The 23,579-nt window shown below is 33.5% G+C and overlaps 2 protein-coding genes across 2 annotated transcripts; one reads left to right on the forward strand and one right to left on the reverse strand.

The window, feature by feature from the left end:
* Nucleotides 1–1,791: 1,791 nt before the first annotated feature.
* Nucleotides 1,792–14,471, reverse strand: LOC117334375 (serine/threonine-protein kinase ULK3-like). The gene is made up of 15 exons (XM_033893965.1): nucleotides 14,322–14,471; nucleotides 13,684–13,824; nucleotides 12,319–12,439; nucleotides 11,825–11,929; nucleotides 11,060–11,203; nucleotides 10,070–10,152; nucleotides 9,358–9,513; nucleotides 8,238–8,343; nucleotides 7,340–7,380; nucleotides 6,888–6,993; nucleotides 5,157–5,224; nucleotides 4,649–4,724; nucleotides 3,861–3,901; nucleotides 2,967–3,078; nucleotides 1,792–2,475 (listed from the first exon to the last, which is right to left on the reverse strand). The coding sequence occupies exons 1-15, from the start codon at nucleotides 14,430–14,432 to the stop codon at nucleotides 2,456–2,458; spliced, it is 1,431 nt and encodes a 476-aa protein (XP_033749856.1). The 5' UTR covers nucleotides 14,433–14,471; the 3' UTR covers nucleotides 1,792–2,455.
* A 170-nt stretch (nucleotides 14,472–14,641) lies between these two features.
* On the forward strand, nucleotides 14,642–22,912 carry LOC117334374 (zinc finger protein 474-like). Its single transcript, XM_033893964.1, has 6 exons — nucleotides 14,642–14,723; nucleotides 15,846–16,165; nucleotides 16,590–17,892; nucleotides 18,656–18,806; nucleotides 20,475–20,655; nucleotides 21,543–22,912. Exons 2-6 carry the CDS (start codon nucleotides 15,850–15,852, stop codon nucleotides 21,698–21,700), a joined length of 2,109 nt encoding a protein of 702 aa, XP_033749855.1. The 5' UTR covers nucleotides 14,642–14,723; nucleotides 15,846–15,849; the 3' UTR covers nucleotides 21,701–22,912.
* Nucleotides 22,913–23,579: the final 667 nt, after the last annotated feature.

A 23,579-nucleotide genomic window follows, 5' to 3' on the forward strand; every position in this document is an offset into this window, starting at 1 on the left:
TACTTATATCATATCTTAATCATTTAGTTTTCTCACTTTATCCATCCAAATTGTCCTTCAGGAATGGCGAGGTGTTGGGGAAGGGCACAACCTTCGCTTAAAAACATTAAGTTCAATGTTGTTGAGCTTAGTTATGACCCAGACCAAAGATAACTTTAGTTTCAGAGGAGTAAAGGCATTTGGAAGGAAAGTAGACAATGGACAGGTGTTATATACTGTTCTTATTGCAATTATGATACTATATTATATTTACTAACATGATGTTTTGGTGGGTTTTCAAAGAATAAAAGATCTCAAAATAAAAACGGAACAAAATAAAAAAAGCCCAATTACATGTTATTACCAATTATATAAATTATGTACATCTTTGTATGACAGGATATATTTAATGGTATTTAAAGACAGATACAGATATTGTACAGGTACAGTATACAGAATAGGGTCTATTATGATTTCAAACAAGAAATATCTTTAAAAAAGATAAACGGCATAGTTTTAATGTTGGTGATTAAAATGTAAAACTGCTGGTGAAATAAGTTAACGAACTAATACGTTTCAGCACGGATAACAGTTTGAATCATTTTTGGTGATAATAAGACTGCATCTTTATCAGGAATATAATTTTATTAATGTGTCATTTGAAAAGGTACATCCACTTATTCAGCTTGTTTTTAACTGCATATCTGCATTTTGCATTTACCGCTACATTGGCCAATCAAATACTTAATCTTGGCCAGTAACGCCACCTGTCACATCAATATCTGGGGCCAAAAGAAAATTATACGGCTATGACGAAAAAACAATTAATCTTGATTTAATTAGGGCAATCATTTTACACAAATATACTTTGAAATCCCTATATTTAAATGAAATTGTCGTTCTGCCATTATTCCGACTTACAAAAATCTGACCATAAGAATTTACAGCTGTATGGTATAATATAAGTACACTTTCTTTTTGTCATTTCTATAATAGCAAATAATGTTAAAACTTAAGTTCGCCAAAATTAATATGCTAACAGTATTTGGGAAAAAATTGGCACCTCAAAAAACATTTTTGGCACTAACAAAATGTAATCTTGGCACTTACTGAACCATCGCAGGATTAAATCAGTACGGTTATGATATTTAAAATTCCAACGAATACTGAAAATCGGACAGAAAATATAAACATAAATAATAAGATTATGCAATATCAATGTGATTATGACAATTATAATGTGAGTTAGATATCTTAAAAATCCAACCAGAACTGCAGAAATTAACATACAATTATGGAAAGGTAAATGTCATAAGCAATAATGTATATTTTGTTGGTATGTTTTTTGTGGCCAACAATTTCCAGTCTACCAATTAACAAATTAATTTCTGATGATCTTTTATCATGGAAAACTGTTGCTAGTGCATGATTAACTGCAAAAAAAAAGTTTATACTTTAAACAGCTCCATCAAAAAAACTGAATAAATGGAATCATCACAAAACTAGAATGGTATATTGTATTAATTGTTGAACAAGCATACAAAGTAGACTGTGAAAAAACCTTGCAGTTTCAGGTTTAGCTCAATGGAAATGTCATGGTTTACATGTAACATGGACTATCTAACATCTACAGTCCTGGGCATCAACCGAAAATAAAATCACAACTACCAGCTGCCGATGGGATCAGCTGAATACATTTACAGACTATGATACAACATAATGGTAGTCACAGCGTACTATGTACAGTACTGTAATAATTCTGAAAGGCATGTTTATATTTCTAAAATTTCAAAATAATACCAACAATTATCATGAAAGCAAAAAGAAAGTTTAATAACTTCGTACAAGAGGAATAAACAAAGATATGTATTTGTATATACAGTACTTATATTGAATTTGTATTTTTTTCATTTACACAACATTTTAGATTTACACACTGTATATAATCAAAAGATTCCCAATTCAGAAAAGCAAGGTTTGAAGAAGATACTAAAAATAGAAAATGGCAATGGTTTCGAAAAACTTACAGTATATTTCTACAAGATTTATATTGAATTGAATTTATTCAAGACACCACAGCCTGCTTTGTGTTAAACACTTCAACATTTCAAATGAGTAATTCTTGTTCCGTCAATATATTGTCTAATGAAACACATTTCAAAATCTTTTTTTTATCATGCTTTATATAACATGGGCAGATATTTTGACTGTAAAAAGTATCCCTGATCATTCTCACACGACAATAGCACGGATCACAATATCGTACAAAAACTGACTGGCAGTATACATATATAATTTTATAAACAAGTACAAATTAAACTTAATGAAATAGTATTATGAGGCATCGTTACAGAGATATGACAATCATTCTTCAACAAAATAATGCTTCCTTCTCACCACTTTTCCACAAAATTAATTCTTGAATAGATTATACTACTTTGAAGTTTTCTGGCAGACGGTCATGACATGGATGTTCTCACTGAATTGAACATTGCCCTGAAATTGAAAAATACATGTTTTATCCAAATGTCTAAGCAATAACTTAATCTGCCCTATTTTGATAGCATTTCAAATGTTTGATATCATCGAAATATCAGTTAATATTCTGTGCAAAAACCTTCATTAAATATTCAATTTATTAATAAATGAATTTCATTTTTATGAAGAAAAAAAGATGAAACAAAAAATATTCATTTTAACCCTTTCAACCCTAAGAAACTTTAGTGGACTCTTCCATTCAATTATCATTTGAAGTCCAATATGATCAGTAGGGGTGAAATGGTTAATAACTAATTAAGGCTGTTTCAAATTAGTAAACAATACCATAAATGACACATTAGATATAACTCTCCTCTCCCTCCATCTATTTGAAGAGTGTTCTTAGACTAATATTTTGCAAACATGTACAAATCAATCATTGACATTCTGACAGTAATTTTTTGTTTAACAATCTATCAATTACTAGCAGTGATAACATTTCATCTTACCGAGATATTTATTGTCCGTTTCTTCCTCTTGTGTTGACGTGTCTGCTGTATTGAGTTTTTTAACAGACAGGAATGTCTTGATCTTTTCTGCTTCTTCCATCCAAAGACGAGTCTGCTCAAAATATTAATAAATTCCTTATCAACGATATACATTATTAAGCAACACTTATATTTTTGCTTTGATTTACATGCTGATTCTCAAAGCTAAAATGAAATTAATTTTTTGAAAAAAATCAGTCGACATCTCCATGCTCCACATGACTTTTGAAGATGAGGTTTTTTCATCCCTACCTTCCCAAAAGGATTTTCTTCCAGCTCCTATTTGTACAAAGTGAAACAGTGGAAACATTTTTGTGAAACATGAAAGCTCAATATATCATCATTTGTGTACAAGACAATAATAAGTCTCCTTGTAATTTGTAGTTTGGCTTACCGGGTAATTAAACAAGAGGCCCAATGGGCCTATACCGCTAATCTGATTCTAATGCAACTTAGTTGATCTATTCTAAGCTGATTACCACTTAATTCAAATATAAGTGTAGGCTAGGTGTATTCATTTAAACAAATTGTGATGCCCTTTCCCAGCATAGTGCTGGCCCAATATCAGGTCTCTGCATCTCTTGGTTATTGAGGAAAAGTTATTTAAAAGATTTCAGCATACTTGACCCCTGTTACCTTGAATGTAAGTCAAGGTTATCTATATAAACATGCATGGTAGCCCCTCAACCCAGCATGCTACGTTATGTCCAATATCAAGTCTCTTGGTTATTGAGAAGATGTTGTTTAAAGAGTATGGTTGATGCCTGGAGGATGACAAACAGGGCACGACAGCATAAGCTTAATTGCTCTTTGGGCAGGGGAGCTTCTAATAACTATGAATTAAGTTTTTTTTACCTGTTTCCCTAAAAGGTCTTTTCTTTTCCCTTTTGATTCTTCTGCAAGAAAATATGAAACATTTATTCTCCACTATCCCTGCAGTATTTTCTTTCTCTCAATTTCATATGGCCACAAGAAGTTACAGCACAGAACCTACCAGTATGTTTCAACAGAGAACATTTTCAATGCACTTGTACCATATTTGAATATCTAATTATCCGAGACATGAAATACACCAATTAGAATAATATGTATACATGTACCTGTATATGCAACCTATATTATGAGTTCTAATAACAGTACATGCATAAATTATCAAAAAAAACAACTTAAGTAATCTTTTGAATGACTATTTTTAAGATTAAGCAGTATTGAGTGCATATTTCTGTTTCTGTGTTTGACAGAATGTCACATACCATGGCATCCTATATCTGTGTTTGTCTGCACAAATGTCACCATGGTAACTTATTTCTGTGTTTGTCTGACCAAATGTCACCATGGTAACTTATTTCTGTGTTTGTCTGACCAAATGTCACCATGGCAACCTATTTCTGTGTTCGTCTGTCCAAATGTCACCATGGCAGCCTATTTTTGTTTGTCTGACCAAATGTCACCATAGCAACCTATTTCTGTTTGACCAAATGTCACCATGGCAACCTATTTCTGTTTAACCAAATGTCACCATGGCAACTTATTTCTGTGATTAATTTGTCAGACCAAATGTCACCATAACAACCTATTTCAGTGTTTGACCGAATAAAATTAAAGATGTTTTATCAAAGCAAGAATGAATAATTTTGATATACCTTTCAGGGCATGAATTACAGTTCTCAAGCCCAACTCATAGTGACCCAGTGCTGATTCATAATCTTCTGCAGCATGCTAAAATCAAAACAAAACAAGTAATGGGTTGTGTGAAACAAGATATAAGTCTTTAGCAGGAGGATCAAATGTTAAAATGAAGATTTATAGAATATGTCAAAACACAATTTAGTTGTTAGATCTAGAAGAATTATTCATTAAATGATAACAATCTCTTTTTATTTTGAAAAGTTATACCAAAAAATATCTTTGAGTGTCATTTTGTGATGTCACAATATGTATACTTTTGATTACCGGTTATCATTTTTCCAAAAGTGGTTATTTTAAAAGAGTGACATTTGACCTTTTTAGCCTTGACCGATCACTGCCAAAATTTAAGCAGGTGGTAACACTAAAATAATGTCACTATGATTTGGACACGAACAAAATCAGTTGATGGAGGTGTTCACAATGTAATCTTGACTAATTAATGAGAGGAAGGATGATTAATACCTCGATCTCAGCTCCTTTTATCACCTTTAATGCTGCTGTTATTTCATCAGTGTTTTCATACATCTTCACTGCAAGAATAAATGTTTTATTTAAGACAACTAACCTAATGCAAATTAATATCAAGCAATCCATATGTAAATTGATACTTCACTCAAACTACACCTGCGAAACACCACCAGACAGCATACAAATTAATTAGGGGAACTCGAAGAGAGTCACTTTGGTGTCGCTACTGAAACATCACTCAAACCGTTGTTTATTGATTGCTGGTATTCCGGTGCTTTTCTCTTAATTTCTCAAACATTGTACATAATGCAGGTGTCAACTTGTAAAATGAAGACATAATACCCCCACTCCTATGAAACATTGCATCCCTTTTTACCATTTAAGTTTGATCAATGACCTTTTGAGGAGTTCTCTGACCATTCTCAAGATATGACACAATCCATATTGCTATATACAATAAATCAGCATTCTGCATCATATGGCTATATGTAATTTGATGTCACTTTCAATATAGGCAATACATAATTGCTCAAAATATATGATAAGTACATGTCTAAACATTGCAAAAGTATTGAACTAATTGGACATACAATGTAGTGTCTGACATTTCTTAATATTTGTCCAAAAGGCAGTCCATAAATCTTAAGTTTGCAGCTGTGGTGCAGTAATGTGCTACTATTGTTCAACTATCGTGCAACAACCTTAGCGCCGCAATGCTAATTAGCATAATATAAAATCTACCAAAAGCAGCAATATTGCTGCAACTACGTGTATATGCCAGAGGCGATTCATTTCTGTAAGGGACTGACATGGAACTGGACAAGATGCAATGGGACATTGTTTGTTTGTTTGTTTGTTTTTTGTTTAACGTCCTATTAACAGCCAGGGTCATATAAGGACGTGCCAGGATTTGGAGGTGGAGGAAAGCCGGAGTACCCGGAGAAAAACCCAGTGGTGGAGGGCTAGTGTTAAAGTGTCGGTACACCTTAACCACTCGGCCACCATGGCCCCCTTTGCAATGGGAAATACCAAACTGGCACTGACAATACTATATCTCTGCATAATAAAATAGCTGTGGAGGAGTATGGGAATCATGTTATTATACATCGTAAGTTTTAGTCCCTGCAGCAGTTCCTCATGTAATCCTTATTTGAGGTGAGAAATTAATTAAAACTTAACATTCAAAATCCAGCTATTTTGCTGCAATTATTTTTGTTTCCTATCAACTATCACAAATCATGGCATGCAGTTATAGAAACAATTAAAGTGATGAGGTTTAATGAAACGAGAGACCCTTAGATGGAACTTGGAAGCCATCATTAGAGGTCACAGTTAGATGAGACTCGCATAATTTGTTTCATAGTTTGTTATGAAGTGTCCTGGTCTCTGGTCACATGATTTATAAAAGTCATGGTTGTGGGTTGGTTAAAAGTCACTTGATATACAAAATTAGTGTTTGTTGGTTGGTTGAAGGTCACATGATTTATAAAAGTCATTGGTGTGTGCTGGTCTCAGGTCACATGATTTATAAGAGTCATTGCTGTGGGTTGGTTGAAGGTCACATGATTTACAAAAGTAATTGGTGTGGGTTGGTTGAAGGTCACATAATTTACAAAAGTAATTGGTGTGGGTTGGTTGAAGGTCACATAATTTACAAAAGTAATTGGTGTAGGTTGGTTGAAGGTCACATAATTTACAAAAGTAATTGGTGTGGGTTGGACTTACAAAGTTGTTGCAGTGGATCTGTAGAACAAGACCTTTTCAGAACTTCATTCTTTTTTGGCTTCATCAATGTCTTTAATTCTTCAGCTCTATCCATGTACTCTTTAACCTTAGAAATTGTAAGAAATAATCACATATTTCTGATCAAGTAGTCTAAGATACCATAAGCAAGAAGACTGATGTGACAGACTGAGCTGGAGGTATTTCAGTATTTTTTCCATGATAATGCTTCTTTAAAATGCCAAGTTGACATAATTATACAGAAACAGTCGTAGAGAGGAAAGGTGTCTGATTCAATTTAAGAAGTTTGGACCAACCAGAGGCAAAATGCTATATGGTAAATATCTAATTGAACTTGAATTCATAAAAGTCAGACATCACTTTGTTTACAAATATTTTATTGGTTTTGAAGTATAACAACAGGCTGTGTGTATAAATTAGGAAAACATGCTTACCTTTCTTCTCAGTACTTCTTTCTTTTCCCTGTCTTTTTCATCTGAAGACAGTAAAAAATTAAAACAGAAAATGTTACATCCGTGCATCATTTTTATTATTTCAATAATCAAATGAAAAGAACTTTCAAACTTTTTATTCAAATGAAAAAAAAAAATGCTGTAGTAAATTCAGCTTCATTTTAACTTGAATAATTTTACAAAAAATTGTGATTGTAGCATTTATCATTATGAATACAAATAGTTTTACAGAAAAATCATTAGCCTAGATATCAACACAGGGATATATATTCATACTTACTTGTCAATGAATTTATCAATTAATACTTGTAAAGATTGGTTAAATGACCTGACAAAGCTTCATTTTCAGTCGCTTTGTAGTTTCTGAGGAAGAGCAGTAACAAATCAAATGTTACAGTACCAAAATTTAAGTCCAAAAATATTTGCTAGTGGCTATTTTATAATTTAATTGTGCTTGTAACAAGCATTTTCATTGGCTCAAAAAATTATGTTATCATCTCATAACATAAAAAAAATAAAAGGAACTACATGTACTTTCAGTTATACCGGAAGTAGCGGAGTAATCGTTGTTCACAGGATTTTGTATTTATCGATGTGTTTTTAAATATCTGGAGCAAAATAAACATGTTTAACTTAATGAAAATGTTTCTTATCGTTGTTAATTAAATTATAAGGGTTAACTGTAATATACGTTATTGAGCAATAACACAAAAAACTGGGGTGTACTCTGAATAAACCGCGAATTACAGTTAACCCTTAAATAACAACAAAACTAGACTAAACCTAAAAGAAACACATTTCTAATGACTGTTGCTACATATGTTTGCTAATTATTTATTTTTCCTTATGATAGAATTGATTTTTAATTTATCATACTCACGGTGGATGGCTGGAATGAAGTGAGAGAGAGAATTACAGTAGTGTTTTATTGCATCAGGATAATCTCCTTTCTGGTCTGAAAGTACAGCATCCCGCACTACAGCTACCTGTAAATGGATTATAATACAGTATATTACAGGACCCACACTACAGCTACCTGTAAGTGAATTATAACACAGCCACATATGTATAGTTATACAAGCACAGCTACTGCTGAAATCATAGAACCCTGCATACCTTTGAATACACTACAATATTACAAATATAGTAATACAGTATATTACAGGACCCACACTACAGCTACCTGTAAGTGGATTATAATACAGTATATTACAGGACCCACACTACAGCTACCTGTTAGTGGATTATAATACAGTATATTACAGGACCCACACTACAGCTACCTGTTAGTGGATTATAATACAGTATATTACAGGACCCACACTACAGCTACATGTAAGTGGATTATAATACAGTATATTACAGGACCCACACTACAGCTACCTGTTAGTGGATTATAATACAGTATATTACAGGACCCACACTACAGCTACCAGTAAGTGGATTATAATACAGTATATTACAGGACCCACACTACAGCTACCTGTAAGTAGATTATAATACAGTATATTACTAGGACCCACACTACAGCTACCTGTTAGTGGATTATAATACAGTATATTACAGGATCCACACTACAGCTACCAGTAAGTGGATTATAATACAGTATATTACAGGACCCACACTACAGCTACCTGTAAGTGGATTATAATACAGTATATTACAGCATCCTGCACTACAGCTACCTGTAAGTGGATTATAATACAGTATATTACAGCAACCCACACTACAGCTACCTGTAAGTAAATCATAACACAGCCACATATGTATAGTTTTACAAGCACAGCTACTGCTGAAATCACAGAACCCTTCATCAGAATTCTATACCTTTGAATACACTACAATATTACAAATATAGAATCATATTGTAAATATATTTCAATATTAACTGAATCCCACTCAATGAACTGTATAATTAAAGCATCTTGTTGAGAAACCAAAGTATATCTTATGTTGTATTCACCGTTAACAAAGTTGGCTGTAGAATTTTTCTAACTTACTGCTTTATCTAAGGATTGGTTGCTAGGCATGTGGTCAAGATCAACAAATGGATGATTAAAGAAGTCGTCAAAGCTTATTCTCTCATCGGGATCCCTCTTCAGCATCCGAAGCAGAATATCTCTACATGAGTCTGAAACTGTCACACCATATGGAAGCTGAAAAACATCAACACCAGGCTCGAAAAATTGGAAAAAAATATCAAAGGAAGTATTAAAGAAAATTAATTGAAAATCAAATATCATATCAATCAAGTAATACGAAATATTATAGGTTGTACTTGTATGATTATGAAGGAGCAATACATACACTGTATGTCAGGCGCATATATAGCTGCCTGTACGCAAGTACGCTGGTGAATCCACTTAAATTTTCTTAAAAAAAAAAAATGTATCAATATGAAGTCAAATGCACCTTGTATACATAGTAGAACCATATAGTGACACTGACACATCGGGAACAGAAATGAAAATTAAAGTTTACTGGGGAAAAAGCAGGACCATCGACTTTGTTTTAACTCCATTTTAATATTTTCAAAACTTTCCTACGGCACTTGTGAATTCATTTAATCAAGGACCCAGCTACGCCCCTGTATGTGAAAGTGTGGATGTTGAAAGCTTACTGCTTTCTACTGGTATCTTTTATAAATAGATACATCTTACAAAGACCTAGGACTAACGAATCAAAAAATGAGGTAAGATAATATATACAAACCTCTACTGGTTTTGAATCCCAGATCTTCACCTCAAGTTCCTTCAAGTTTTTCGAGGCAAAAGGTGCCCGTCCGAATAGACATTCTGTTAATAAAATTTGACCTAAATGTATTTTTTTTCTATATAATTTATATGCAACAGTATAAATGATGTAATGTATTTTCCAAATTTACCAAAAACAGTATCACTGAAATAATTTTACAAAGCCCTGTGTTATGTTCTACGACCAAAGTTAACATGACCTAGCTTAAATTACTGAATATATACTGCAGATAATCAAGTGTTAACATCATATATTTTCAGGATACAAATAATGTTACCTTGTTAAATGGGCACACTGGATTACTAAATGTCAACACTAGCAAAAAATGTTTTAAGAACACTAATTTTGGATCTATTCCTGTCATGTAGAAAAAACAATTTCACTTTTCAAAACATGTAGAAAAACAATTTCATTTTTCAAAATTGTGTAACAAGTCAAATGTGAAATCATGTAATTTCATTGTTTAGTTGGATATTTTAAATCAAACTGAATCTCAAAAAAAAAAAAAAAAAACACAAAAAAAACACCAACAACATAAAACATAACAATTACAAACAATACTTGTATTGGTTAAGGTTTCTAAATTAATTACCCAAACTTATAATTACATACATTAACCCACATTTTAATTGGTAATGGTAATTACATTATATGCATCCCATAAATTTTTTTTTTTAATAATAAATAGGTGAAGGTAAGACTAAGTTTGTTGTTTGAAATAGATTAGTCTGGAAATATAAACATTTTTTAAGTGAAAAGTGGATCTGGGATCCATTATGGAGATAGAAAACACTCAGAAAATGATCTGGGATCCATTATGGAGATAGAAAACACTAATGTTATAGCTGTACCACAGGCACCTGCTTCTGGTTAGTACTGATAGAAAAAAAAAATAGACCCTACTCTTACTATAGATGCCTGTGGTTGTACATCATTTCTCATGCTTACCGTACATTATGACTCCTATAGACCAGATGTCGACGCGAGCATCATAAATTCCTTTACAGATAATCTCGGGAGCCATATACAGAGGTGAACCTCTCATTGCATGTAGCTCATCACCATGGAACATGTGCTTTGCGAAACCAAAATCTAAAATATAAATTTATGTGAACTTATAGAATTATATTTAAGGCAACATGAATTAATTACATAGAAAAAGTACAGGATTATTTATTCTGGGGCTATATACATAGTATTGTACTGTATCCTTACATGTGAGAGAATTTCCTTACAATACACAAGTCTTTGTTATTTTCCTGGGTTTAATAGCCCATGAACAGCCAGGGTCAAATTGAGATGGGGACTTCTTGTAGTAGTTGATGACTACCTCACTGAACAACATACAGGAGGCCTACCACATGCCATCTAGAGCAATTAGGGTAAAGTGTCTTGCCAATGGACACAACCACAATAGCACAAAGCGGCCTGTTTCTCAGCTTCCCGAGAAACAATAGCCTACAATGGTAGGGAGCGTGGAACCACACACCTTGGGTCTACACCTGAGACTAAGTGGCCAACTCTCTAAACACAAGTCAAATAAAAGAATGTTTTATAACATACACAATGTATATATCATACATTATTATAAAAGAAAGGATTGTAAACTTATATTGTACACTCGTTACACTGCACTGTGCATTAGTATGAAATATGTGGCCCATTACCTAAATATGGACTGCGATTGTGTCTTGAAGTGAAAAAAATTCTCACCTGCAATTTTGAGGGATGGGTTTGTAGGTGAAGATAATAGGATGTTTTGTGGTTTTAGATCCATGTGTGCTACATTGTGTTCCCTCAGGTACCTCATAGCTCTGACTGAAAATTGAAACAAATATTTACCAGTCTAATGTATGATAATCAATTACAAATATTATAATTTAAATTCTTTTTGTAATATTCAGAGAGATATTTTCTCCAATCAATGTGTGTATATATGGAACAAAATGTATGGAGAAGGAAAGTACAAAATGTAGTAATATTTTTCAGGAAAGTACTCACATTTTGAAAAATTAACTTTTCCCATGCAGCAACAATATCATTTTTCTGATAAGTGATATGTATCCTTAATATGTACATTGTATAGCAGGAATTCTATCAAATACATGTAACACAAAATGACTGCCTCTAGATTACTTTAGTAACCTGTGTAACATTTCTAGCATTTTAACATTTACACTAGCTGAGAGCTACAAACAGTTACTTACCAATTTGCTGAAGAAAGCGTTTGACGATATATTCGGGCAGGGCCCTTTTGGAGCGTACGAAATGGGATAAGTCTCCTCCACTGTAGTACTCCATGATAAGGTAGATACACTTATCATCCCACTGAAACAATGGAAAACAATGAACATGAATGCTTTGACAGCATTAATTAAACATCCAATACTACTGTTAGACAGGGATAAATCTAAGTTGAGTACAGTAATGTTTTGGGAGAGATTTTCCTATATAATATATTCTGAGAATTTTAACAAGATTTTCAGCAAAAAACATAAAGGTGTAAAATTCCCTCCTACACTGTCATCAGACCCAACGGTTGATTGTGCTACCGCTAGTACGCTATACTTGTCACCCACTGATAAGTGTAGTGTAGCAGTGAATAGACCGTGGGTATCCGACAAAGCTCTTACATCAGAATTATCCCCACTCACTGCATATATTATCATATATTTACCTATATTCCATGAATTTTCTAATTTTTGAGTAAAATATAAGTATAAAAATGTATAGTTGTGATGTCATTAAAGGGATATTCCCTACAAGTTGGAAAATTTCCAGCTGTTCTTTATTTCTTTATCTATTAATGACATTTAAAGTTTTTGTCAGCATATATAAAAACATATTTCCTGTGGTCTGATGGGGCAAGCAAAATGGGATAGAATATCCATAGCCAATAATGAAATTAGAATGCTTGCATAGTAGATTGAGAAATTATGTGATACATCGGCGCTGTCCTGGTTTTCAATGGACCATCTTTATGTTCTCACTTCATTGAAAGCATCAGCCTTACCTAGTCTTTTAGTTTTACAAAACTGACCCCCTTTACCTCTTGACCGCATCCTGTTGTAGGCCTAAACATTTATCTCCCAGCTGACTTGAAAATTAAACCAGATGTAACTATTCATGAATATCATCAAGGGCCCGGATCGCCGGACACCGGATCGCCAGACTCATGTCTGTGACGTCACAGAAGGGTCGGTCTACTTTAAGGGTAGTGGATCATAGATTTAGGCTTATTTCTTGTCAATTTTATAATTAACACTGATTTATTTCAGTTTGACGGGATATCCCTTCAAACTGAGTATGACAATTATTGCTAACTTTGCTGAACCAATTTTGTTTGTGAAATGACACGAGGATAGTGAGAGGTTTAAATAAAGCATAACTGAAGACATTATTATTTTAACTATGATAATATCAATTGAAATAAGTAGTTACTTAATGTCTTGATTATTAAAAATTTCACTTTTCAGGCAAAATTTGAAAAAAAAAGATGTGCAACAAATTAAATCAACAGACTGACATAGACATAGAATTAAGTTGTTTTGAAATCAAGACCAAATACATACCTGAAAATCCTTGAGTTCCACGATGTTGTCATGTTTAAGTTTTTTCAAAAGTTCTATTTCTCGCAGTAAGTTCTCTGATGATGCCTTGTTCAAAGACGACCTCAAAACACACTTTACTGCTACAACCTCCCTGGAACCATGCTGCAAAAATATTTAATATTTATAGTTTAATTTAATAAAATAAAAACCTAAATACATGTATAAAGTCAATATTTCTTTGGCCCATGACTTGTTAATGCAAACTACAAGTTTTAACTGATTTACAATTGTTAAATGTCTTATGTAAATCCGATCATGAATCAAGCCTAAGAATTCGCTGACATAGCTCGTTTTATATTTCTGAAGTTTTGGGCGGTTGATTTCATCGCATGACACTTTTTGCAAATTTATCTATCAGAATTGTCTTAATATATTTAATTAAGGTATCCAGAGACGTAAATGTATATAAGAAAATAATATCAAACAAGCAAGTTTCTTCTTGATGTTCTTGGCAAAATCGTTTTTGATAAATTCAACGACCAATTAACTAATGGCAATGCAGACGATGCAAGTTATCGGCAACATTGACAGGTGACGATGAGTCAACAGACAACACTAATTTCTTTCATGTACACTTGAAATCAAAATGGTGAAGGTACCTTCTTGTAAGCTTTATACACTGTAGCATAGGAACCACTGCCAAGCTTCTCGGTAAAGACGTATCCGTTCAGCTTAGGTTGCGAAATGGAAGCTGACATCGGTCGAGCCATTCTCCATGTTGTTATTTTCGATTCGATTTTATTATCTCCAATACTGAAGATTTCCGCAACAGGTGCTCGTTCAATGTTCGTTTACACATTACGACGTGTTTTCTTTTACAAAACAAAACAAAACTTCCCAATTTCATGGTATATCCATGTATTTTACAACCTTTAAAAATTTCATCAAAAATTAATATAAATTTGCACCACTCGTCTAAACGAGATTTCAGAAATATTGTTTAAAAATGGCGGCAAAGGTTGGCATTGTAACTAGGGAAAGTTGTTTACATCGCCTGTTTTGTAAGTGAATCAAACTTATTTATCTTTGACTTGACACATAACCATATGATGCTAAATATAACGTTGATGAGTGTGTTTATAAATGAATATGGGGACTTGCCCAATACATTCTTCTAATCAAAATTAGGCTACCAAATACATTTCGATTTTCTCACCAGACACCTGTCAAATTTGGCACATCATCAATAAAATATCTACCACGTAGAGGCTATACAAGTTTCAGTGTCTTATATACCAAATTCCCATCGGTACGTTTGAAGAATATCATAAATGTTGCACCTCAGCTTTTCGAGAACTTGAAAAACACTTTCATTATATACTAGTTGAATTAAAATACATGTACATGTTGGCAGTAATTCTACAATAGAAATATTTCTTCTTATGATATCATAATACGCTGATGTATGTTAATGATATAAATGACATTGAATTAGCCAAATATTGAGTAAAAGTTCCTAAACAAGTGACAGCTATAGAGACTGTATACATTACGTAGAAGGCAGCCGCCAACCCATATAGAATCTAGTACCATCACATTATACATAATTATGTACATAGTTTAACACCATATTGATGGTTCGTTTGATGGCAGTATGAAAGAATGCAGGAGAAAACTTGATTACTGAGCCCGGGCCAGCCCGACAGAAATTAAACCAGAGTCTCTTGCCTGATAATTCCTGGCTATATGTCATATGAACCGAGTCAAAACAGCATCTTTCAGCTGAGAGACAGAGACCAAACAATTAAATACTAATATATAAAGGCAGGCAACTCTTGCATTAAAAGAGCTACTACTAGTGTATGGGTTTCTGTAATTCAATTTTTTCAAACAATATGAGGTTGTCATGTGTTTTGGTTAAAGTTTTGCTATAAAATTGGAAATAAACAGTCCTGTCCTATACTTTTTATCCATGAAAGAGCGTTAATCAACATTAACATATTTTCTTTATGATTATGATGTCCAGAAATTAAAATGTAATTAAAACATTATCTGGAGACGGTTAATTCAACTTGTCAATATTGTTAATACAATTTTGAAAATTCCATTTTTAGTGGTGAAAGCACATTTTTTTTCTAATGTTATGTTTTTATTTATTTATTTATATTTTTTCCCTTTTACAGAAATATGCCAGGTGTTGTGAAGAAGACTGTGGTCTGCTACATTTGTGGTAGAGAGTTTGGGTCTTCTTCGGTTTCCATTCATGAACCTCAATGCTTGAAGAAATGGCATGCCGATAACAACAAATTGCCTAAAAGCCAGAGGAGAAAACCACCAGTTAAACCAGAGTTTTTACCATCCATTGGAAGTGATGCGAATGACAGGGAGCGTTTCAATGAAGCAGCCTGGCAGAGTGCACAATCACAGTTGCTGCCATGTGAAAACTGCGGCCGAACCTTTGCTCCAGACAGACTGCCAATCCACCAAAAGGGATGCAAAACAGGTATCTTAGTTCTTATACATGTACTGATATGTGAGTTTCATGGGATTATACATTTCTTATTTCAATGTTAATTTGTATAAATTTGTTCATATATAAACTATGACACCTCTCCCTCACAGTATGATGCAGTGATATTACAGCTGGATTCTTGATATTACGGTACCCCCATGGTTACAGGTAGTGATAGCATGTATTAGATTGACAAATTAGCAAAGCTGCCAGGGGATTCAGAAAGTAGAATAAACTCCTTGTTTCTGTTGGTTAACAAGGTTGCAAAACAACAGCAAGGACTCTGTGAAGATATATTATATGAACCTTTTTTATTTACATCAGTGTTCTAGTTGCAATGAAGAAAATCATAACATAAAAAAAAACACTAAATTTTTTCTTCAAATACTCTTATTAATTTATGGTAATTTTACAGATAACCCAATGCAGTTGAAAGTTAAACCAGGTGGCTCAGGATCTAACAAGAATGGTTCTAATTCAGATGACCTGATTCGCCCCAAAACTGTCAAACTCTCTGCCCCAAAAGTCTTGCATAAAACAAATGCTGTAGATCTGGAGAAACAGTCGACAAGAGACAACACTGTTCCTCAGCAGAGGAGAAGCACCAGTCCACCATCTTCTGAAGACACTGGTACTCCAACACCCGCAGGTCCTGGCCTACAACGCGAGGGAACGTACACGTCACCAAATCAGAAACCTCCAAAGACCAAGGCTTCTCCTCCAGCTCCCGGCTTTGTTTTATGCTATATCTGTGGAAGGAAATTTGGATCAAAGTCTGTTGCAATCCATGAACCTCAGTGCCTTGAAAAATGGAAGATAGAGAATGATCAACTGCCAAAATCCCAACGTCGTAAACCACCGAAAAAACCAGAGATTTTAGCTGGAGCTGGAGGTAGCTATGACGCCGAAGCTATGAATGAAGCTGCCTGGCAGAGTGCTCAGAGCCAACTTATTCCTTGTGACCGATGCGGCCGCACTTTTGCCCCAGACCGTCTCACAGTTCACCAGAGAGCCTGTAAAGCACCACCAGGAGCCGCAAAACAGTCAGCATCTTCTGGGGGAGGAAGTAGTGGATCATCCACTGGGAGCTCTGGTGGACAAAAGTCACCAACTAAACCCAAAGGTGGGCCAGCTGGTCCTCACTTCGTATTGTGTTACATATGTAGTGGAAAGTTTGGAACAAAATCCATAGATATCCACGAGCCTCAATGCCTTAGAAAGTGGAAAATTGAAAATGACCAATTACCAAAAGAACAGAGACGTCCAGTCCCAAAGAAGCCCGAAGTGTTGAAAACTGCTGGGGGAAGCTATGATTATGAGGCCATGAATAATGCAGCCTGGGACAGTGCACAGTCCCAACTGATACCTTGTGGAAACTGTGGACGAACATTTGCACCAGACCGTCTTTCTGTTCACCAACGAAGTTGTAAGCCCAAGGGTGGGGCAGCAAGGACGGATGCCTCTCCTACCTCTGCACCCCTTAGCCAGACCTCCGGTGGGATGATGGGCGGAAACCCTGGGGGATCTTCACCCCCTAAAGGAGGACCGAGAACTGTGGTTTGTTACATCTGTGGGAGAGAGTTTGGAACCAAGTCTCTACCAATCCATGAGCCTCAGTGTTTGGAGAAATGGAAGACAGAAAACAACAAACTTCCAAAGGAACGAAGACGTCCGATTCCCAAGAAACCAACAAGTGAGGATGGAGCCCCACTGACAAAGTATGCTTATTGTAAGATAGACAATTCCTTTTTAAAATAAGATTAAGATACAAAATAGAGATGCTTATTGTAAGATATAAAATAGAGATGCTGATTGTAAGATATAAAATAGAGATGCTTATTGTAAGATATAAAATAGAGATGCTTATTGTAAGATATAATATAGAGATGCTTATTGTAAGATAGACAATTCCTTTTTAAAATTAGATTAAGATACAAAATAGAGATGCTTATTGTAAGATAGACAATTCCTTTTTAAAATAAGATTAAGATATAAAATAGAGATGCTTATTGTAAGATATAAAATAGAGATACTTATTGTAAGATAGACAATTCCTTTTTAAAATAAGATTAAGATACGAAATAGAGATGCTTATTTTAAGATAGACAATTCCTTTTTAAAATAAGATTAAGATACAAAATAGAGATGCTTATTGTAAGATAGACAATTCCTTTTTTTTAAATAAGATTAAGATACAAAATAGAGATGCATATTGTAAGATAGAAAATTCCTTTTTAAAATAAGATTAAGATACAAAATAGATATGCTTATTATAAGATAGAAAATTCCTTTTCAAATAAGATTAAGATACAAATAGAGATGCTTATTATAAGATAGAAAATTCCTTTTAAAATAAGATTATGATACAAATAGAGATGCTTATTATAAGATAGAAAATTCCTTTTAAAATAAGATTAAGATACAAAATAGAGATGCTTATTGTAAGATATATAATTATTGAGGTTCCATTTGTTTACACAGAGAGCAGATGAATGATGCAGCATGGGAAAATGCCAAAGCTCAGTTGATTCCATGTGAAAATTGTGGACGCCGATTTGCCACAGACAGATTGGATGTTCATCAGAGATCGTGTAAACCTAAGGATGGGAGTCCACCTAAACCAATGAAACAGGTACACGATTCATCCTCCAAGTCAATGGAAAACTTCAGTGTATAAAAGGACACAATGTGTTGTCTGGAGTTTTCACTGAAACAGAACATTTTACCATATTTATTAAAGGGACATCACGGTAAACCAATTTTTATTTTGTATTTTTTCATATTATTGGGTATATCTTTAAAAAAGTATCCTTATGAACAATAACCATTCGAATTTGATGATATATGTATATAAAAAACATCAATTATTAATTATAAAAAGGTTATCACAATTCGTTGATCAATAGTCTGAATATGCAAATTTTGTGACATATACGATAACACGCATGCGCACAACACACTAAAACACCTGAAAACAAAAATGGCTTCCAATGTGAATCAACTGCGGTTGAAAACGATAACAGCTTCCGCAATGAAGAGAATAATTGGAAAATGGGTCAAACACAATCCTAGAATTAAACTGGGGAAGCAGTACAATACAGTTCAAACATGAAAACAGCAGTAATACGGACGCTGCTCGTATTCTGCTTGATTGCTGGATAGTAGGTCATGACAATCTCGGTAATATTTACACAAACTCGGTAATATTTATACAGTCTGTACCAGTACATCGCTACTGTCACTATACTATATGTACGGTGTTTACACTTATTTACACATAAATATATGTGCCGGAATATATACAGAACGTGTTCTTTAACATTTAAACCACTGTATAATATCGTTGTCCAACTAATCCAATTCGCCTTGTAAACTATCGTGTGTTTGTGTTGCCTCGACTTCAAAACAGTTACGTGATGATTTAAAAATAATTTCCGCGCTAAATTTAGAGGGGGATTCCTAACTAAATCAAATGGTCAAGCTGGACATGAGGATCGACTGTGAACATTGGGACAGCACAGAAACATAACTGGAAAGGAACAAAACACGTACATTCATTGAAAATTACAACGTTTTTACCGTGATGTCCCTTTAACCCTGGTTCTATATGTAATCAAAATGGAAGGTGATTATTCCTGAGGAATTTAATCACAATTTCAGTTATGAAAAATATTTATACCAAAGTACACTTCTGATGATGATGTCTTGGGTAATGTGGTATAAGCATTGTTAATCCTCCACAATATTAATACATAAAAAAAAGTATGATGGTAGATGTTGTTTTTTGTAGGTAGGCTAAATTCATTATTTTAATACCATTATCAAAATCTTATAAACTTATCCCCAGCTTGACATGCATATTGTTACCAGCAAGATTACCTGAGCTTAGGGCATGAATTGCTATGTAAAATTCTGATTAAATTTATTTTTTATTATTTTTAATATTAATGTATATTTTCAAGTGAAAACTTTGATATAATGTTATATGTCTAAGATTCATTTTCATAATTTGATAAAGTTTAGAGCTTAGTAGATTAATTAATTGCTATGGAATATTCTTGTTCAATTTATATTTGAATGTTTTCAATGCTAATGTATATTCTAAATTGAAAAATTTATATAATATATGTTTAGGATTCTTTTTCATGATTTGATTCAGCATTTCACAGCTTAGTACATTAATTGAATAATTGCTATGTAAAATCCTGATTGAAATTCATAGTTTTCATATTTATGTTGTGATAAAATTATATTGGCCTTAGATATTAATGATTAATTTTATTAGTTATCTTAATTACAGGCTGCACCTCCTCGTAAACCTAACTTCATGGTGTGTTATATCTGTGGCCGTGACTTTGGTAGTAAGTCCATCTCTATACACGAACCCCAGTGTCTACAGAAATGGTCTATTGAGAATAGCAAGCTGCCTAGACACCAACAGAGACCATTACCCAAGAAACCAGAAGTACAAAATGTTTCAGGTATGTAACATTATTTTACTTAAAAAAACTTGAAAACGTCTCTACCTGTATAATTTGCGCACCCTCAACTATAAACTTTATTTCAGTACAAAAAAAACTGTGCAAAATACAAGAGTTTTTACGGTAACTAGTACTAACTACTCACATTAAATATATTACCTGTAATGCTGCCCCAGATTTCACCATGATTGTAATTTTGACCGCTGTAACATCAATTCAATCTAGACTAGCTCTTTGAGTTTCTGGTGCCACGATAGCTCAGTTTGACTAAGAGTGCCGCCACATAACCTCAGGTGAAGATCCGTGTCATTTTAAAGCTTCTCAGAAACTGAGAAATAGGCCAGTCTGTGATGTTGTGGTTGTGTCCTTGGGAAAGACGCTTTACCCTAATTGTTTAGGATCGCATGCAACGGGCGCCTCGTCTGTTGTTCTAATTGAGGTAGTCACCAACTACTACAAGGAGACTTCACCTCAAAATGACCCTGGCTGTTCATGGGAGATTAACCAAGCAAATAAACAAACAAATAAAATTTGAATTTCTTTCTTATCCATAATATAATAGTAATAGGAAAAGGTGTTATAGGTGGGGTTTTTTTTCTCTCTCTTTACTCTGATGAGAATTTGGATATGGTCATAACATTTTGCATATTTTTTTTAACAAATCTGCTGTGAAAATTCTATGAAATTGAGGAACTGTTGGAAAAAATACATGAAAGGTTTTGGACTTATCTTAAAATTTAAAGGAATTCAACATACCTCTGGGGAAATGTTTTAGACATACCATAGTCAATGACTAAATAATTGAGAAAAAAAAAGACATATATATATAGTAACTTATATATAATAAATGTACATCTGTATATCTATTACCAATCTCTATCATCTAGGTACTGGATCATATAACATTGAAGATTTTAACCAAGCTGCGTGGGAGAGTGCTCAGGCTCAGCTTGTCCCCTGTGATAACTGTGGACGTACGTTCATGCCAGATCGCCTCACTGTCCATCAGAGAAGCTGTAAGCCCAAGCCACCGAAGGATGACTGAAGTAACAGAGAATTTGATTTGAGGAAGAGGCATAAAGGGTCTGAATAACAGATTTTGCATAAATGATTGGATAAGATTTTTGAATTTCAAATAACCTGATGGGTACTATAATTTAACATGACTGTAGCTGCTGTTGGCATTGAAGAAACAGATATCATGTAGTTAATGTAATGTAATAAAATAGATGTACGATGTTACGTAACTACATGAGCATTGTAACAATTGTTGAGGATTGACAAATGTAACTTTACTGATATAATTAATCAATGTTACAGAAATATTTCCAGAATATGAAAAAGGGCATTAAAAATGGACAAGTGACATCAAGTTTTTACTATGTTTACATAGTACAATGTTAATAAATCTATGATGAAATAAATATAAATTCCTTTTTCAACTGATTGTTTAAAAATTTTGTTGACGGATAGAAATTTGTATATTTGTAAAACTTAGGAAGATGATCTGCAATTTAGAAATCTCTGAAAATGTATACATATCAGTTAATTGTAAATATAAGTAATCCACAATGTACATATACGTACAGCTGTAAGTTACACGAGACTGCAGTCTGATTGATGTCTAGTGTTACAATAATTAGCTACCTATTGTGATAATTCTCTCAGTCTTAAACTGTACATCGTAGTTAATTTTTAACAGGAATCTTTATATTTATTGGTTAAGAAAAGTTATATTTCTATTGTTCACGCTCGTCTATATATCGCCAACATTACAACTATGCAATCACGCAGTAATTAATTATAATTATCAATAAGTTGTACAGTGTATTTTTAAAAATTGAATGAAATATACACAAACCTGAGATTTACTTTTCAGAATACAAAAGAAATTTACATAGAAAACATCAGCCAATTTAATGATACAAATGTACCATCATTTCTACATGAAATCATACCGTCACTTCTTAAACTAGATGTACTACACTTTGTACACTGGCCACCAACCCCGAAGTGTTTTGTGAGGAATTGCTCAGCTAAATTCTAATACTAGATTATCTCCCCCTAGATTGAAACTTTGCATCACAAAATCAGAAAAGCATCACAAAATCAGAAATTAGAGATTAAAATCAGAAAAATAAAGTATATTTTATGATTTCAATATTCTAGAATATAAAGGGGCCAGTCTACAGTATGTTTGGTGTGTCCATCCTTTGGTATGTAGAGTACAATGTGCTGCCATGGTCTCAGTTCTAAGAGTTACTTAAGCATTGAACGGCTTTCAGTTGACATTCATATTGACTATGAATGCCAACTGAAAGCCGTTCAATGCTTAGATTTACCATCTGCGATTTTTTATTTGTCGTGCAATTTTTTTTTTGAAATTTTCAAATTCAAATTTCAGTTGGCAGTTTATAAGCTGGTGAACTCGCAACTGAATTGGTAGGGTTATATATTTTAGTGGCAGTGCCATACAATGGTAAATATATGCATATGTGCAAAATGATATCTGAACTTTTTTTAATTCATAATGTAGCTCGATGATCCAACATTCGGCTGGTTCAAATTCTTCCAAAGTGCTTGGTTGAAGTGCTTGGTTATAAGCTTGGTTAAAGTGCTTAAATTATCTTATATGCTGTCTTAACTGTCTACCTTCAATGCTGAGAATACTGTTCTATCATATGTGATTTAATTATTATCAGTTAGTAGATGAAAACTCTTAAAACAAGCAATATCACGTTGATAGTAACTTATATGGTTATACATGGTACCTGTATATAAATTATATACATGTACATTTATTTATCAGAAAAAAATAACTTCAAAACAAATCTGCTAATATCCCAAGAACTTTGGTATGTGTTTAAATGGTGGTGCTTAAGCCTTTCATAGCTATTCAAATGCTGCTCTTCAGCATTTGGACA

The sequence above is a fragment of the Pecten maximus genome, chromosome 9 (genome assembly GCF_902652985.1).
Source record: "Pecten maximus chromosome 9, xPecMax1.1, whole genome shotgun sequence".
NCBI classification, from domain to species: Eukaryota; Metazoa; Mollusca; class Bivalvia; order Pectinida; family Pectinidae; genus Pecten; species Pecten maximus.

Bases quoted from the DNA above. Each gene is read 5' to 3' on its own strand.
- LOC117334375 (XM_033893965.1), bottom strand. From the start codon at position 14,432: ATGGCTCGACCGATGTCAGCTTCCATTTCGCAACCTAAGCTGAACGGA. The intron at 7,381-8,237 runs GTGAGTATGATA...TACTGTCTTCAG, and splicing joins CTTCATTCCAGCCATCCACC to ATGAAAAAGACAGGGAAAAG. The intron at 2,476-2,966 runs GTAAGATGAAAT...TTTCAATTTCAG, and splicing joins AACGGACAATAAATATCTCG to GGCAATGTTCAATTCAGTGA.
- LOC117334374 (XM_033893964.1), top strand. From the start codon at position 15,850: ATGCCAGGTGTTGTGAAGAAGACTGTGGTCTGCTACATTTGTGGTAGA. The intron at 17,893-18,655 runs GTATGCTTATTG...TTGTTTACACAG, and splicing joins GATGGAGCCCCACTGACAAA to AGAGCAGATGAATGATGCAG. The intron at 18,807-20,474 runs GTACACGATTCA...TCTTAATTACAG, and splicing joins CACCTAAACCAATGAAACAG to GCTGCACCTCCTCGTAAACC.